Source organism: Podarcis pityusensis (assembly GCF_964106645.2).
Source record: "Podarcis pityusensis genome assembly, chromosome: 2".
In the NCBI taxonomy this organism is placed as follows: domain Eukaryota; kingdom Metazoa; phylum Chordata; class Lepidosauria; order Squamata; family Lacertidae; genus Podarcis; species Podarcis pityusensis.
Genome location: NC_138029.1, coordinates 90,626,561 through 90,640,874, shown reverse-complemented (window position 1 = coordinate 90,640,874; position 14,314 = coordinate 90,626,561). Strand labels below are relative to the sequence as shown.

At 42.8% G+C, this 14,314-nt stretch overlaps 1 protein-coding gene across 3 annotated transcripts in view; it reads right to left on the bottom strand.

Annotated features, from left to right (window-relative positions):
- SRGAP3 (SLIT-ROBO Rho GTPase activating protein 3) overlaps positions 1-14,314 on the bottom strand; it is a 187,295-nt gene that overhangs the window by 7,952 nt on the left and 165,029 nt on the right. For 2 of the 3 annotated variants that reach the window (XM_080995650.1, XM_080995651.1), the window contains exons 16-21: positions 12,972-13,077; positions 12,487-12,714; positions 10,617-10,696; positions 3,614-3,794; positions 2,285-2,434; positions 1,729-2,056 (exon numbers count right to left, since the gene is read on the bottom strand). In XM_080995650.1, the coding sequence (XP_080851776.1) occupies positions 1,729-2,056; positions 2,285-2,434; positions 3,614-3,794; positions 10,617-10,696; positions 12,487-12,714; positions 12,972-13,077 (1,073 nt within the window). Of the gene's footprint in view, positions 1-1,728; positions 2,057-2,284; positions 2,435-3,613; positions 3,795-7,907; positions 9,062-10,616; positions 10,697-12,486; positions 12,715-12,971; positions 13,078-14,314 lie in introns of those variants that run through there. The other variant, XM_080995652.1, reaches the window with a different exon arrangement.

The window sequence follows — 14,314 nt, the reverse complement described above, 5'->3', positions numbered from 1 at the left end:
AGGGCAAATATAATAGGCTGTTCTATTATTAAGGAAGGTTTTTTCTTTCTTCTAGATAACCATCAACTGCCTACAGAAGTTTTTAGATGCTCTGTTGGCAGTTCCCTCTCTGCTGGCCTCTGTGCTCGCCCAGATTAGGAGTAATGGCCCACAGAAACACCAATTCATTCTAATAGCATAAGACAAAGAGCGCCCACTGCTAATGTCATTCTATTTGGTTTACTGCTGTGCAAATTAAACACTAAACAAAAAAAGGAGCAATAAAAATGAGATGGAGTAAAGAAAAGAAAAACACAATTTGAATGAAAACAAAGTCACCATAATCCTCAAGCAGGGACGTGTGGGATAATGGCATTAAACCTAAATCATCACACTGCAAAAAATATATATATATTGATGACTGCCTTTAAAAACTGAACACCACCAGCCACTAGTGTTACTATGGCGAAAAGTCGCACAGTAACAAGCAAGCAAGCAATAAAGTGACAACATAATCAATCTATCAACAGCCCACACAGAAAAGGTTGAAAGGTGTCAAAAGCTAATAAGTGTTAGATTGAAAATAAACAGCTCCACCAACCTTTGAGCAACCCATGCAAGCAAAAGGTAAAGAGGCTCAGCTGAGAGTTCAGGGAAAAATGTTCCTCCATTTAGTCCTTAAAGGCTACCCGCTAATACTGCCACTTGCAGCTTCAGATTTAAAAAAAAACCAGGAGTCTCCCCTCCCAATCCCCTTGTTATTGTTTGTCTGGATGCTTTATTTCATACAAATCAACATTTTCCTCACACATATCCTCCCCCCCTCAGCAAATGTTCAAGTCCTGGTGGTGGCAGTTTTTGTTGGATTAAACTTCCCCTCCCCGTGCACTGTAATCCTGGTCAAAACTGACTCAGCGACCTGCTATAAATTTGAAAGGCCTAACCTGGTTTAGACTGACATCTAGTTTGGACCTGAGAGAGGTATGAACATTAACCTTCCCCGTATCACTAGCTGCTAGTTTATTGTTTATTTACTGGTACAAAACTTGTCCCACTTGCCAGCCAAAATTGGCTCATAAAGCCAGTTAAAACTATAAATTTTATTTTTTAGTTCTGTGAGCTGGCAGTCAGCACAGTTCAATGACCAGCATAGTGCTCAAAGACCTATACGACCTAAAAATCATCTGGTTTTATGCAAGATTTCTGATCTTAGTCTCAGTTCCCATTCTGTGAAATGGGAAAAATCAGGCAACCTTTTTATGAGAACATTGGTTTTGTTCAGATTCTAATTAGCATTACTTAGCTTTTGCCTCTCTCTGGTCACAGGCTACTTTACTTCTTACTTTACACAGTTTGGAGACTGCTCAAATTCTCTAGGGGGACACATATTGCACTGGAAGGATAAGCACTAATGCGTTTTAAAAGTATTTGCGTTTTTAAGATTGAAATACACTGCAGTGGCCCAACATATCAATCCCCTTGAGTAAGAACTTGAAAGCGGTTGGCTTCTGGTGGGTCACAGTGGTCAGTAAGCTTCAGTCCAGTCAAAAATTAAACTGGATCCACTGCGAAGTAAAATGCTGTAAAAGTTTGGCATGGTTGTTGATTCACATACTGCAAATCTAGAAACTAGTGCATCTTAAAGAATCCAGTCTGGATGGCTCAATATAGACATGGCTGAATCCCCTGAAATCTGTTCCCTGAAACCCTCAGTGAATCTCACTTTTTCATAATTGCAGCCTCTCCTACCTCTGCAAGTGCTTCGGCTTCTAGTGACTTCTGATCCCCAAGACTACTGTGCCGAGTTGAGCTGCAGGTGGGCCTCAGTGGGTGGCCGTCAATCAAGGCCTTCCTGTCTGGATAATTGATGCTGCCAGCACTGCCAAAAGTGGCCATCCTGCGCTTCTCTGGGCTCTCAATCCTGCTTCTGTTCAGTGGTAATATGTGGGGACTGCTGGGACAAGCTGCTGCTCGAGGAGGGGTGTCTATCCCAGGACCAATCCCTCTGGGAGGGCTGTGTGTATCGCCTCCACTGCGACGGCGAGGGATTGCTGCCCCGTCGGATCTCAACCTTACCCTGTGAAGAAAACAACAACAAGAGCCTTGTGAAATCCCCACTCCAAGCTTCCAAAGTCATCTAGACTAATAAATGGATCTCTACAGACCCCTTCCATTTAAAACACAGTATAAATCGTACAAATTGGCTCATAAATTTCCTCCAGTTCATGCATTGACTATCGTGCCCGTCACAAGAGGAGGAGAAAGACAACGCTTGCATCCAGATGAGAACAAATCAGTTTCCTACCGTCCCATTACTCCCCCAAATCCGTAGTCTGGAATATGGTCTGTTGGAGACTGGATGTCATTCTTTGATGAGGCTTTATCATCCAGCAGAGGTCCACTACTTGCCTCGCTGTCTGCCTTCTGACTCAGGCTGTCTGAGAATGCATCGTCCCTATGAATAATGAAACTCTCTGTCAACCAGAACAGAATAACTGAATGCCTTCTGCGTGAGGGAGAAGCTCTGCTTGATTGTGAAGGAGGGGGATGCAATAATGTCTGGGGAGAAGTGGAGCTGGAAGCAGGCAGCTCAGAGTTCCACTCTGCTGCCTAACTTATTCCTTTACCATATGTAAGCCCCTACAGATATGAAACACCAAGTCTTATTCAGCTGACCAACAGGGTCTTTGGCTTGTTCTCAAACCTTTTGCTCGCTACCACATAGAAGCCAGTTAGTGCAGCAATCTGTAGAGTTAATAAATTAAATCTACAGGTTGCTGTACTAACTGAAAGTACAGTACATACAAAATAGAATAGCAGACAATACAAAGACATTTTGTAAGAGGGGAAGAAACATATTAAAAAGAGGCTGCTTATTATTAGATATTAATTGGCATTGCTATAATGGGCTATTATTGGAATAGTATTGGAAAACTAATTTAAAAAAATAAAAAAGAAGAAGAGGCCTTCTTTCGTGTGGATGAATGAACAGACTCAAGGAAGCTATGCATTATATGGCTCTATGACCCATAGTTTTTTGGGTGGTGTGTGGGTTGGGGGAAGGGCTTCTGTTGAACAAAGTCTTTGAAATTTTCACGCTTGCAGCTGTCAACATCTGGAAGAATATTCCACTTCTGCAATGGAATGGGGAATGATGCACAAATATGAGGAGGAAAGATAGTAAAAACATTTTTACAGCACAAGAAAGCTGAACTTTGATCCAAAGAACATGATGAGTGGAAAGGGAGTTTTCTGCTTGACTTTTTCTAGATCAAGAATTCCAGATTTATTAGCCAAATCTATCACGATATTTCAGTATATTCTGGATCTGACACACATACAACCACTCTCTTACATATTGTATCAAACTATCCTGGACGCAATACCTGTAGAACATAGTAGACATATGCTTTTATGTGAATACTGCTTAAGAAGAATGGCACAGCGTTCTGCCAAAAGTGCAATTATTAAGTGCATTTAAAAGGATGTGCAGGAAGGCATCAAATAAGATTTAAAAGAAAATAAACCTACCTTCACTCTATGAGTGAAGCACAAGACAACAGACCAATTTCCACCCAAAACAAACAGCTAACCTATCGCATTTCACTTGTTCAGCAAACTTCTTCCTACTTACATATCTTGCACCACTATGTATTGATGTGGTATGAGGCCATCCACACCATTATGGCGACCTTCCCACCAGTCTTCAGATGCTCGATGGTACAATAGAAGTGAGGCACCTTTCTTGAAAGACAACTCACGTGGGGACCGCCCAATGTAGTCAAACTTGGCAATAGCTTCAATCTGTTCCACCTCTGTAAGCAGGCAAGAGGGAGAAGACGAGAGAGACAATTAAAAGGAAGCTGCAGTAAGAAAGCAATGGAGTGCACTCTGCGATGTAAGATAAGATTTCACTGAAATGTTTAATTTTCTTAATAAAATTGGTATATTGCTTAATTGTTGAAACCTCTCGGCGGTTTACACAGTACAGCTAACACCATCCTTTTTCAATTTAGTTTAATGCTGTGACAAACTTCACAGCTGCCTTTGATTTTAGCCTCATTAAAAAAAATTGATGTTATTACAGTAATCTGAATTACTGGTAAAGTAGCAGCTCTTCATGGGGGCAGGGGGGGGGGGAGAGAGAGAATGAAATACTAGGCCAGGATTATGCAGATGCACACCATCAAGTGTGAAGACACCACTGCAGTTATCTCCACGCTTCTACCACCATCCTACATATGCTTTTCAAGAAACTCAAGAGTCCACCTGGATACACATTTGAGCTGCCCCAGCATGCGACAGATCTCAGAATTAATGTACGCATTTTTGCAAATTCCTCCCATTCTGTCCAAAGGAGAACGTACCCCAAATGGCAACGGATATTCTGCATATACTTGTTCACCTCCCCTGATGCTTTCGTCTGCTTTTTGCAAATATGTTTCGGGTATAAGCTATAAAGTCACTGTGGATGCATGCCTTTGTATGGGAGCAGTCAGAGTCAACTCTGTATGAACCATCCAGAACCGGCCCACACTCTGTGGGTTATTTTGACAAGTGGGTACAGCTGCTCAACTATCAATCGCCTGACATATGACATCAGGTGATTCAAAGTTCAATCTGTGGGAGCTGGTGGAGATTGGAGCTAAAATAGAAGATAAGCCACTCTCTGTTTAAAGAGCAGGCTGCCTTTTAAGGAGCAGGAAGAAACCTGTCTCCAGTACTACAGTGTACTACATCAGAATTTCATGCAAATTTCTCTTCATATACAGATTTCTGTATGCAATTTTACCTAAAATACACATTTTTGCAAAGCAATATTCCTCAATGCAGTGCATTTTTGTATGTTATTTTCACTAATAAAAGAAGAAGAATCTTTATTACGACTATAGGCAAGGATAAAATATCTGTATATTTACCCAGGTATGTGAATTTTTGTCCACATTACATAGTTAGAGATCTGCACTGCAGAATTTGGACAAATTTGGAGGGCAGGCTCTGTTTTGTTTCGCATATTGTTTCAGAAAGTGAAAAATTAAGATAAGTTCACCTTCAAATGTGAACTGAATTTTTCCTTCATACCTATTTGACTCCCCCATTCTTCCACAGAACTCAGAGAAGTATATTTCATTTTCCTAGGTGACCCAGGTAACAGCTAGGTTCAAATGAAGTTAGCTTCAGAGGCAGAAAGCTTTGGACCATTATTTACACCACCTCTTCTCTACATACTTGAAATTCATTCCCTCAACCTAGGTCACTTTCAGGATCACATAAATTGGTTGGCTAGTTCAGGCCTGTTCATTCCAAGCAGTGAATGAAACAAGATTTGAGACCTGTGTTAAATTCCCATATTGGAAATCCACACTTCAAAATAGAAGATAGTCCAAACTCTTTTCAATTGTAGCATAGCTCATAATGGGGCCCAGCTCTTAATGGGGTTGATCCCAATGAGTCAGTCTGCTCTGCTAACCACCCAACCACCCTCGTCCCAATGACAACTTAGTTTTACAAAAGAAGTGGAGGAAAAATGCAGGCTTCTCACAGGCGTCCAGTTGGCCACTGTGAGAACAAAGGCTGGACTAGATGAGCCACTGTTCTGATCCAGCAGGCCCTTCTTATGTTCTTATGGCAGGAAGAGCTGGCTTGAGATAGGAGAAACCTTGTAGGCCAGTTATAAATGGCCTGGATGCTCCTCAGCATACATATAAGCTAGTTAAGGAGAAATCTGCAAGATGTCTCCAGCTGTTTGTGAACTACAATTCCCATCATCCCTGACCACTGGTCCTGCTAGCTAGGGATGATGAGAGCTGTAGTCCAAAAACAGCTGGAGACCCAAGTTTGGGAAACTCTGGCCTAGCCTATTTAAATCTAGCATTTCTTGCTACTGTAAGTGAACTACAGGATTTGCGTGAGGAGGAAATGGCAGGGGAAACTAGAGGCAAAATCTCCCATGTTGGGCTTATTTCTTGGGAGAAGTTCACACACACCAAAATGCTTGAAATAAAACCAAGCATATTAGGAGGCAAGCCAGAGGAATTCACCCACGACTTATTCAGATGTGTACAGCTCTTTTTGGCACATTTCTTTACATATATTTTTAAATTATGAGCAGAGGAAAGAAATTCTAGAAAGTGTCCTTTGAGCTTGTTTACCTGATCCAGGGTACACAGGTTGCAAGTTCAGAACGGTTATCCTGAAATCAACAAGCTTTCCTCAGATTTGGTAAGACTACACAGAAATACAGGAGGAGTTCGTAGTCTTCTATCCCAAGGCTACCACATGAACAACATCAGTAAGGCAGAAAAGATGTAATTGTTCAGAGGCATGCCTGTATACACCTCTGCTTCCTCTATACAATGCAGAAAGTGAAATGTCCGATTCACTTGGACAACTGATTATGCCACTTATTAGACCTTCTATAAGCCCACCCTGTGACAGATTGACAATCACTCACTTCAGGAGACTCCTGAAAGGACCAATTACCCACAGGATACCATCAAGCTAAGGATGTCTCCTGAGACACTATCTTTCCCACTTTTAACTTGTCTTACCTCTAGGAGTGACTCACATAAACATGCAAGAAAATTAGAGGCTGAAGCAGGTAAGAAGCTGCTACCCTGCAACACAAAGTTATGTAAACAAATCTTCACTGCAGTGTGCCAGATTAATATTCTACAACCACATGTCACTTTCTGGGCCACTCTAAAAAAAAAAGGTTTTCAGTGGATGCCATCAAGCACTTTATTAGAACAATTTCATTTTTTTAGACATCAATTATCTTTTTGGGAAGACAAAAAAATCCTCAACCCCCTCCCATCCCTAGACTAGCATGTCAAAGGTCCGAAGACAAAACTAAATAGGGAAAATGGACTTTAGGTATGTAACATTTTAATTAAGGGAAAATAAGTTTGTTTGTTTGTTTGTTTGTATTTATTTATTTATTTATTTGGGGCAGCACCTAATGATAAACAAGGCTTCACTTAATATCCAGATAACAATAAAATAATCTGACAAGGATTTGGCATGGAACAGAGCATAAAAACTATGGTCTGCTCAAGATACTTGAAAAAGTTTTTAACTTCCATAAGATATATGTACACACAGACACAGACACCCCCCCACACCCATTGTCTCTGATGAGACACATTTCAGAGTTTTTCTGAAGCAACATGAAATGTGCCGAAATATGTTTACCAGAGACAAAAATAGGATGAGCACAATGCTTCTTTCAATCTACCTGTCTCTAAATAAACAAAAACAAAAATGGAAGTCTAATCTGCTTCCAGAATAAAATGGTTTCAAAAAATGAAGAGTAGACACATTCATGAAGGGTAGGATCCTATCAGTGGCTATTAGTCATGACAGCTAAATGGAATCCCCCTGATTACAGGCAATTCAGATGGTATGTTGGCAAAGCCACTTCCGAGCTCGTGAGGAGGGGGGGTTGCGGGCTACCCCCTCCCACACATGCGGGGGCTGGTTCTAGCCCCCGCGAGAAGAGGGAATCCCCGGGCATGCCTGCGACCCGGCCCGCCAATCGGCGGGCAGGGGAGGTGTGGCCTAGCCCATTTAAGGCCGGCTCACCCGGGGACCGCCCTCTTTGTCCCGTTCCAGCTGCCCGGTTTTTCCCATCCCACCCTCCCTTTAAGCTTAGCTAGCTTTGACCTTGCTATGGACTCCGGTTGGTCGCCGCAAGGGGCCTGGTAGGAATTTTTCCAACTTGGCACACTTCCAGTCTTTTGGTTTTTTCGCCTACCTCGTAGCAAACGTCACAACTTCTCCGGTACTGGCGGTTAGGCATTGGCAGGGGTTAATTGTTATGCAAATGAGGGGGGAAGGAAGCGCGATCACCTTCCCCCAATGAAAAGGGTAGTCCGGTAGAGGACTCCGGGGTGCGTTGCCTTGTCCGAAACCTAGGGAGGTGAGGGCCACCGGCACGCCCCCGAGTGGTGACACCCGTGGGATCCTAGTTGGCGTACTTCAACAGGACTCCCACGGCTGGTGGATAACCCTTCCTGGTCCCCATGCCGGGTAGTTGATAGGAGCCAGTGCCTAAGGCCAATACCTTCCAATTCCTGTAATCAATAAAGTTGTGGCCTTTTATGCCCATTAACCTTAAATAATGTGTCCAGTGTTTTCATTTCACTTGGGGGGAGGGGACTCGCCACGCAACAACAACCTGGAAGCACAGTACACCGTATCGTCTTGATTATGATTTTTTTCTTGGGCATTGTTTGAATCAGAATGCTGGACCCAAAGAACCTTGAGCAGGTCTAGCAGATCAGTTCTTATGTTCCTGTGTGCAGGAAGGTAGAGACAGTTTTAGGAACAGACTTCAAGACCCGTCTTGGGCAATATTGGGAAAGGCATCTTACCTCTTTACCCAGTCCAAATAAAGTGACATTTGGTAGTAACAGGCAGAACCTATAAAGGACTCTCACAGAACTGGAGATAACTGTGGTGGCTAATGTGGTTATCTCACAGAATTGCTATGTTCCTCACTAGGGCTGTGGGTTAGGTGGGGAGGGAAAAGAGACTAGAAGAGAGTATGTAAATTTATAAAATGAAACAACTCTTCTTCTCCATGCTTGTGTCATGGTTAATCACCCAGAAACTCCAATCAGAACTATTAACATAATCATTCAAGCATAAAATTGCCTAAATGGAAGCTTGCTTGCCTTTCCTTTTCAGTTGAGGTAGGTTGTTAGTCACCAACAGTGAAAAATGAAGGTTGACATCTCCCCCCCTTCCTCCCTTTAAACATCCATCTTCAATTATTGGAATTATTCTTTGTCCCTTCTCCCTGTCTTGGGCCTTTAGTACATTTCAACTGTTTTGAGCCACTGCCGCCATTTCCCCACAACATGCATCAATAGGGCACTGGACTTTATTTGCAGCGTTGAAGAGAGAATATTAATGGAACAAAGACCACAAAGCAAGCAGACAACATGCATGCAGAGTCATGCAACAGGCAGGATTCTGTAACAATGTTTTCTAATCTGCAAAATAAGCCAATTGAAATGGCAACATGTGGTTCCAGGTTTATTAATTCTCACTGATGTCCAAATCAAACTTGTTCAGTCTGTAAAATAAAAATAAAAATAAGGATGGATGGGTAGGTGTGTGCATGGATAGAATACAAATCTCCCCCCGCCCCCAATCATGAAGGTGTGAAATTTAATATGGAATGAAGGAATCCAATCGAACTCCTTAAGGCTATTGCCCAATATCCTTCTGTTCATATTTCTGAGCTGAAAATAAGGATTTTGGGATGGGGTGAATTATAGCTGCAGAAATGTTTTAGCTGTGAGAATATTCAGATTATTTTATTCCGTGACATTGGTCCCCCCAGCCCCATTCCTTTCTCTTTCCCTCACTCTGGTGATCCCTGTCAATCACAGATCACGTAGTGAGTGTGATTACCTTCTAGTGCTCCATAGCCAATAAGATTTTACTATGTGCTGATGGAAATTAAGGCAATTTGGAGTAAGAGTACTGTTTATTGGATTACTCACATGAATGATTCTAGCCATCAAGGGTCAGATAGTGAATTTATGACGCTATGAGGCTATATATTTCATTACGAAGGTAGCATCATTAAGGGCAAAGTCAGTTCAGAAGAAGTAATGCAAATTAATAGCGAACACTTTCAAAGCAATTCCTGGAAAATAATCAAAAGGTGGTGGGGGGAGCAGATTTGCAACACTGCTGAAAATGTCCCCCTAAAAATGAGTACCTTCAGCGCAGCCCTTATTATTGATGCATAATTTTAAGCAGGTTTCCACAGTCTAAACCTTATCTATCTATGCAACAATCTTTCTGTGGTCATGGCAAGTGCTGATGATAGCACAGATTTAATAAAAAGTGGGATCTTGTCTTAGAAATCGAAACATGTGAACAGCCTTTTGCAAGAATAGACTCCAGCTCCTTTAACTGCCACAGCACTTTAAATACAGCAGAGAGTAAACAAAAAGGAGCAAATTCCATAGTGAGAAAGTATCAAGCTGAGGAGGTACTGGTTATTAATGAGAGGGGCTGTGGTGACAGCTTGATTTAAAACTCACCAAATCTTTTGGAAAGGTTCCACCAATATCAAAAGGCTGCCATCACTTATTTTCATTAAAAAAAACACTATAGATTTCTATTAAGTTCTATCACTGTTCTTCCTGGGAAGCATATCAGAAGCATATTAGGTGGTGAACATAACAGATTACAGACCACTCAAATAGTTATTTTATCACAACAACATCTCCATTTTTTTATTCCCATGACACTGGAACAACAAATATACAACAACAAACAATCCAGAGATGCCATTTTCAGGCCAAATGGAAGAAGGAAAGGCTAGCTTGTTAACCAGGGCATAAAGGCCAACTCCCATAATGCCTTGGAATGAAATCACAAATAAAACAGGTAACCTAGTATGCTCCCATATGGTCTACTTTGATTACATATCTATCAAGGCACTTCATCAGTATCCGCTTGCACTGTCAAACTCAGACATATCTCCCCCTGGAAGCAGCCATATGTTAGTCCAGGGTAATCTGATTAGGAACTAAATGCATGTTGCTGTTCTCCACACACAGCTCTTGATAGCCTTCCTCAGGCTCATTTCCACCTCTTGTTTCTACACTCACCATCGTCGCTGGTGTGTGGCTCCGTGCCATTGTCATGGTCTGCTTCATCAATGGTGCCTGGCTCACTGTGCGGGCTGTCACTAGAATTAAGATAGGTCAAGTAAATACACGTAAGTTTTAAAACAGAGAGGAAAGATTTGACAGTTCCTTGCTACTCAATGCACAGATAAATCCACATTTCCTAGATCTAAGGTCTTAATTTTGTAGCAAATGAAATATGGAACTAAACACCATTGGATCTCTAATGCGGGTTTATGTCCGGGAACAGATTTTTGTTATTGCTGCCTGAATAAGTCGGGGAAGCACATATTTGTGTTTGCTGGAAACCCTAAGCTCACATGAAAGGAAATGTTCTCTCTACTAGCTGGTCCCATTTGAATTTATTGATCCAGTGGAAACATTCCTGGGCTTTGCTTCCATCACAGAGGCCAATAGTGACTGGTGAGCAGGGCCCAAGCAAACTGTCAACACAATCATCACCATCTGCTCCAATGCCTCATTAAAAACCACTGTAAGAACCAGCTACCTTCTGAGCGGGAAATAAAGGAAGAGCCATGCAGGTTCTGATTATCACCACATGCTACTACTGTCACCACCCAGAACTTGCCCCTTCGCTCCAGAGGTCGTCATTTAAGACCCATCTGGGCTGTAAGGAGAATAGGAAGAGAGGGTCTCTCACCAGCAACTGTGATAGCATCACATGCAAATTTCATCCTTTTCACAGACAAATTTAGGTGGTACCTCGCAAGACGAAAAACTCGCAAGACGAAAGAGTTTTTCGTTTTTTGAGTTGCTTCGCAAGACGAATTTCCCTATGGGCTTGCTTCGCAAGATGGAAAACGAAAACGTCTTGCAAGTTTGTTTCCTTTTTCTTAAAACCGTTAATACCCAGGGTGACTTCGAGGAGCAACTCATAGCACGCGGTGTGGTAGCCTTTTTTGAGGTTTTTGAAGACTTTGGTGATTCTGAAGACTTTGGGAAACCGTGCTTCGCAAGACGAAAAATTCGCAAGACGAGAAAACTCGCAGAACGAATTAATTTCGTCTTGCGAGGCACCACTGTATGTTAAATGGAAAATAGGTTTATCAATGGGTATTAACCATGAAGGTTATATAGGACCTCCACATTCAGAGACAGCATGCCACTGAATATATGATATGGAACAAAAGTGGGAAAGGGCTCTTGCCTTGTTGCTTTGCTTATGAGATTCCAGAAAGCATTTTATTGGAGCCCCTGTGGGATGTAGGATGCTGGACTAGATGGAATTTTGTTCTGGAATCCAGCATATATTCACAAAATAACAGCAAGTCAGAAACCCTATTTAGCTTCTAGCAGATACAACACTATTTCAAATCTGTTCTGGCTACTAACAGTGCAATCCTGACTATTTTTCTTCAGAAGCATGTACCATTGAATTCAATGGGATCCACTCCCAGGTAAGTGGGGTTAGGACAGCAGCCAAAGAGACTTAAAAACAAAAGGAGTGATTCTTTGTGCTGCATTTTTTTAAAAGCAGATGTGTCAAAGTAATACCTCTGCATTTCCTGATAGCATAAATTACTATCTCCTAGCTCAAATAGCAATTGGTTTCTTAAAAGTAAACTGCAGACCCAGAGAAATGATCTGGATTAACATTCTATTCTGCCTGCAGGGATAAGGGTCTTTAAACCCAACCTGGATCAGACCTCCTACACCTGCTATTTGCATCCAAGAAAAAGTTGTCATTAGCACCAATACAAATAGCAGGCATAGAGGACCACAGCATGAATTGGGTCAAGTCCAATTCATTCATATATATATATATATATATATATATATATATATATACTTTCAATATACCAAATGTACATTTTAATCCTGATCTCCTTACCAGTACTCTTCGCCACCTGTCATGCATTTTTCATAAACGGGTCCTTCCAGCTCCCTGAGGCTAGGGAAGATGGCTTCATGATTGATTATGATAGTTTTGATGACCTCGTTGACATGAGCCTGGCAGGACACTGGATCCTGCCCATCTGGAATATGCATCAAAGTTGGTCCAAAGCAGATGGCCAGGTTGTAAGGATCCATCATGTTCTCATCACTGTACTGTGACAAGCTGCAAATACAAGCAACCCACAGTGGCATCACCAAGCCATCAACTATTAAACACAAACAGGAGCTCCACAGGCATTTCCTCCAGATGAGTGAAAGGCAGCCATCGCAGATATCAAGGGTCAAGTGGCGCCCCTCCCTTATTGCCCAAGGACTGGGTTTGAACAGGAAAGAGAGAGGAGGAGGAGAAGAGAAGGCAGTTTACAAGGGAAGGGAATTTACGGCCCCATTAAATAGTAAGCAGCAGGTGAAAAGACTCACTGGTTGAGGAAAGCAAAGAGATATCTCATGACAATGATGACGGCCCGTGGCAAGGTAATAACAATTTGCTGGATCTGGTGCACTCGTTCTGCAACGCTTTCAATTTCTGCAACATAAGAACGTACAGCAGTCCATTGAGGTCCATTGAGGTTCACAGTCAGGCACACACAATTAGCAGACCAACTCCAAGGAGATTTGTTGCTCATGTTTCTCTTACAGACGCAAGCAGGGATAGTTGACTTCAGCCCTCAACAGCTATTTCCTGCACCTGCCTCTATCGGTGAGACAGGTACTTGATTTTCACATTTGAGGGCATAAACTTTAAGAGGGATGGGGAGCATTTCTGCAGTAGGGCTCCACCCAAACAAAGTGCACCGCAGTGTGATAACAAGCCCGATAAGAGGTCTTGTATATGCTTACCCTGGAGAACAGAACAATGATTTAAAGCTGTGGGAGGATACCTCAATAGTACATACTGGGTGTCACGAGTCTATCAAATGTTTTTTTCAGGAAAACTCCCAACTATCATCAGTGGGGCTCACTCATTTACAAGTACAGTGGCCAGCTACAACTGTGGGCTTTACTTTCCAGAGGACTTCCAACAAAAGAAGACAAAACGGACCATCGGCTGGGTGAGGACTGCAGGGCCTGCTCCCTTCCAGGGCCTTTTCCAACTGGCCCAGGGGGCGTGGCCCAGGCCTTTTCTCCCAGCTATAAGGGACTCCTGCTGCGGGGAGGCCTCGGACCATCGGCTGGGTGAGGACTGCAGGGCCTGCTCCCTTCCAGGGCCTTTTCCAACTGGCCCAGGGGGCGTGGCCCAGGCCCTTTCTCCCAGCTATAAAGGGACTCCTGCTGCGGGGAGGCCTCGGACCATCGGCTGGGTGAGGACTGCAGGGCCTGCTCCCTTCCAGGGCCTTTTCCAACTGGCCCAGGGGGCGTGGCCCAGGCCCTTATTTGGAACAAACTTTTGGGGAAGTGTGGGAAGTGTTCTGCCATTGCTTCCCTGTTCCAGGTGGTTAATGTGCTTTAAAATGTCCTCAAGCAGTTGGTGGCAATTTCAATTTTTATTCCTTTTTTCCCTTTTTTCCTTTGTTGGGGGTGGGTGGGTGGGTGGGATGGATAGTTGGTTGGGGATTAATTTTAGTATAATTGTTCTGTTCCTTTTTGTTGTTGTTGTTTTATTGGTTCTGTATAGTTTGTGTTTTGTTTTTAAGGGGCGGGATCAGGGCTGCCTGGGAGTGGCTCCCCAGCCAACACGATGGCTGGGACAAGTTCCACAGGGGGGGAAGCACTGGGACATCCGATCTCGGTGATCATGGGCAGGAGGCGGAGTTACGCTAAGA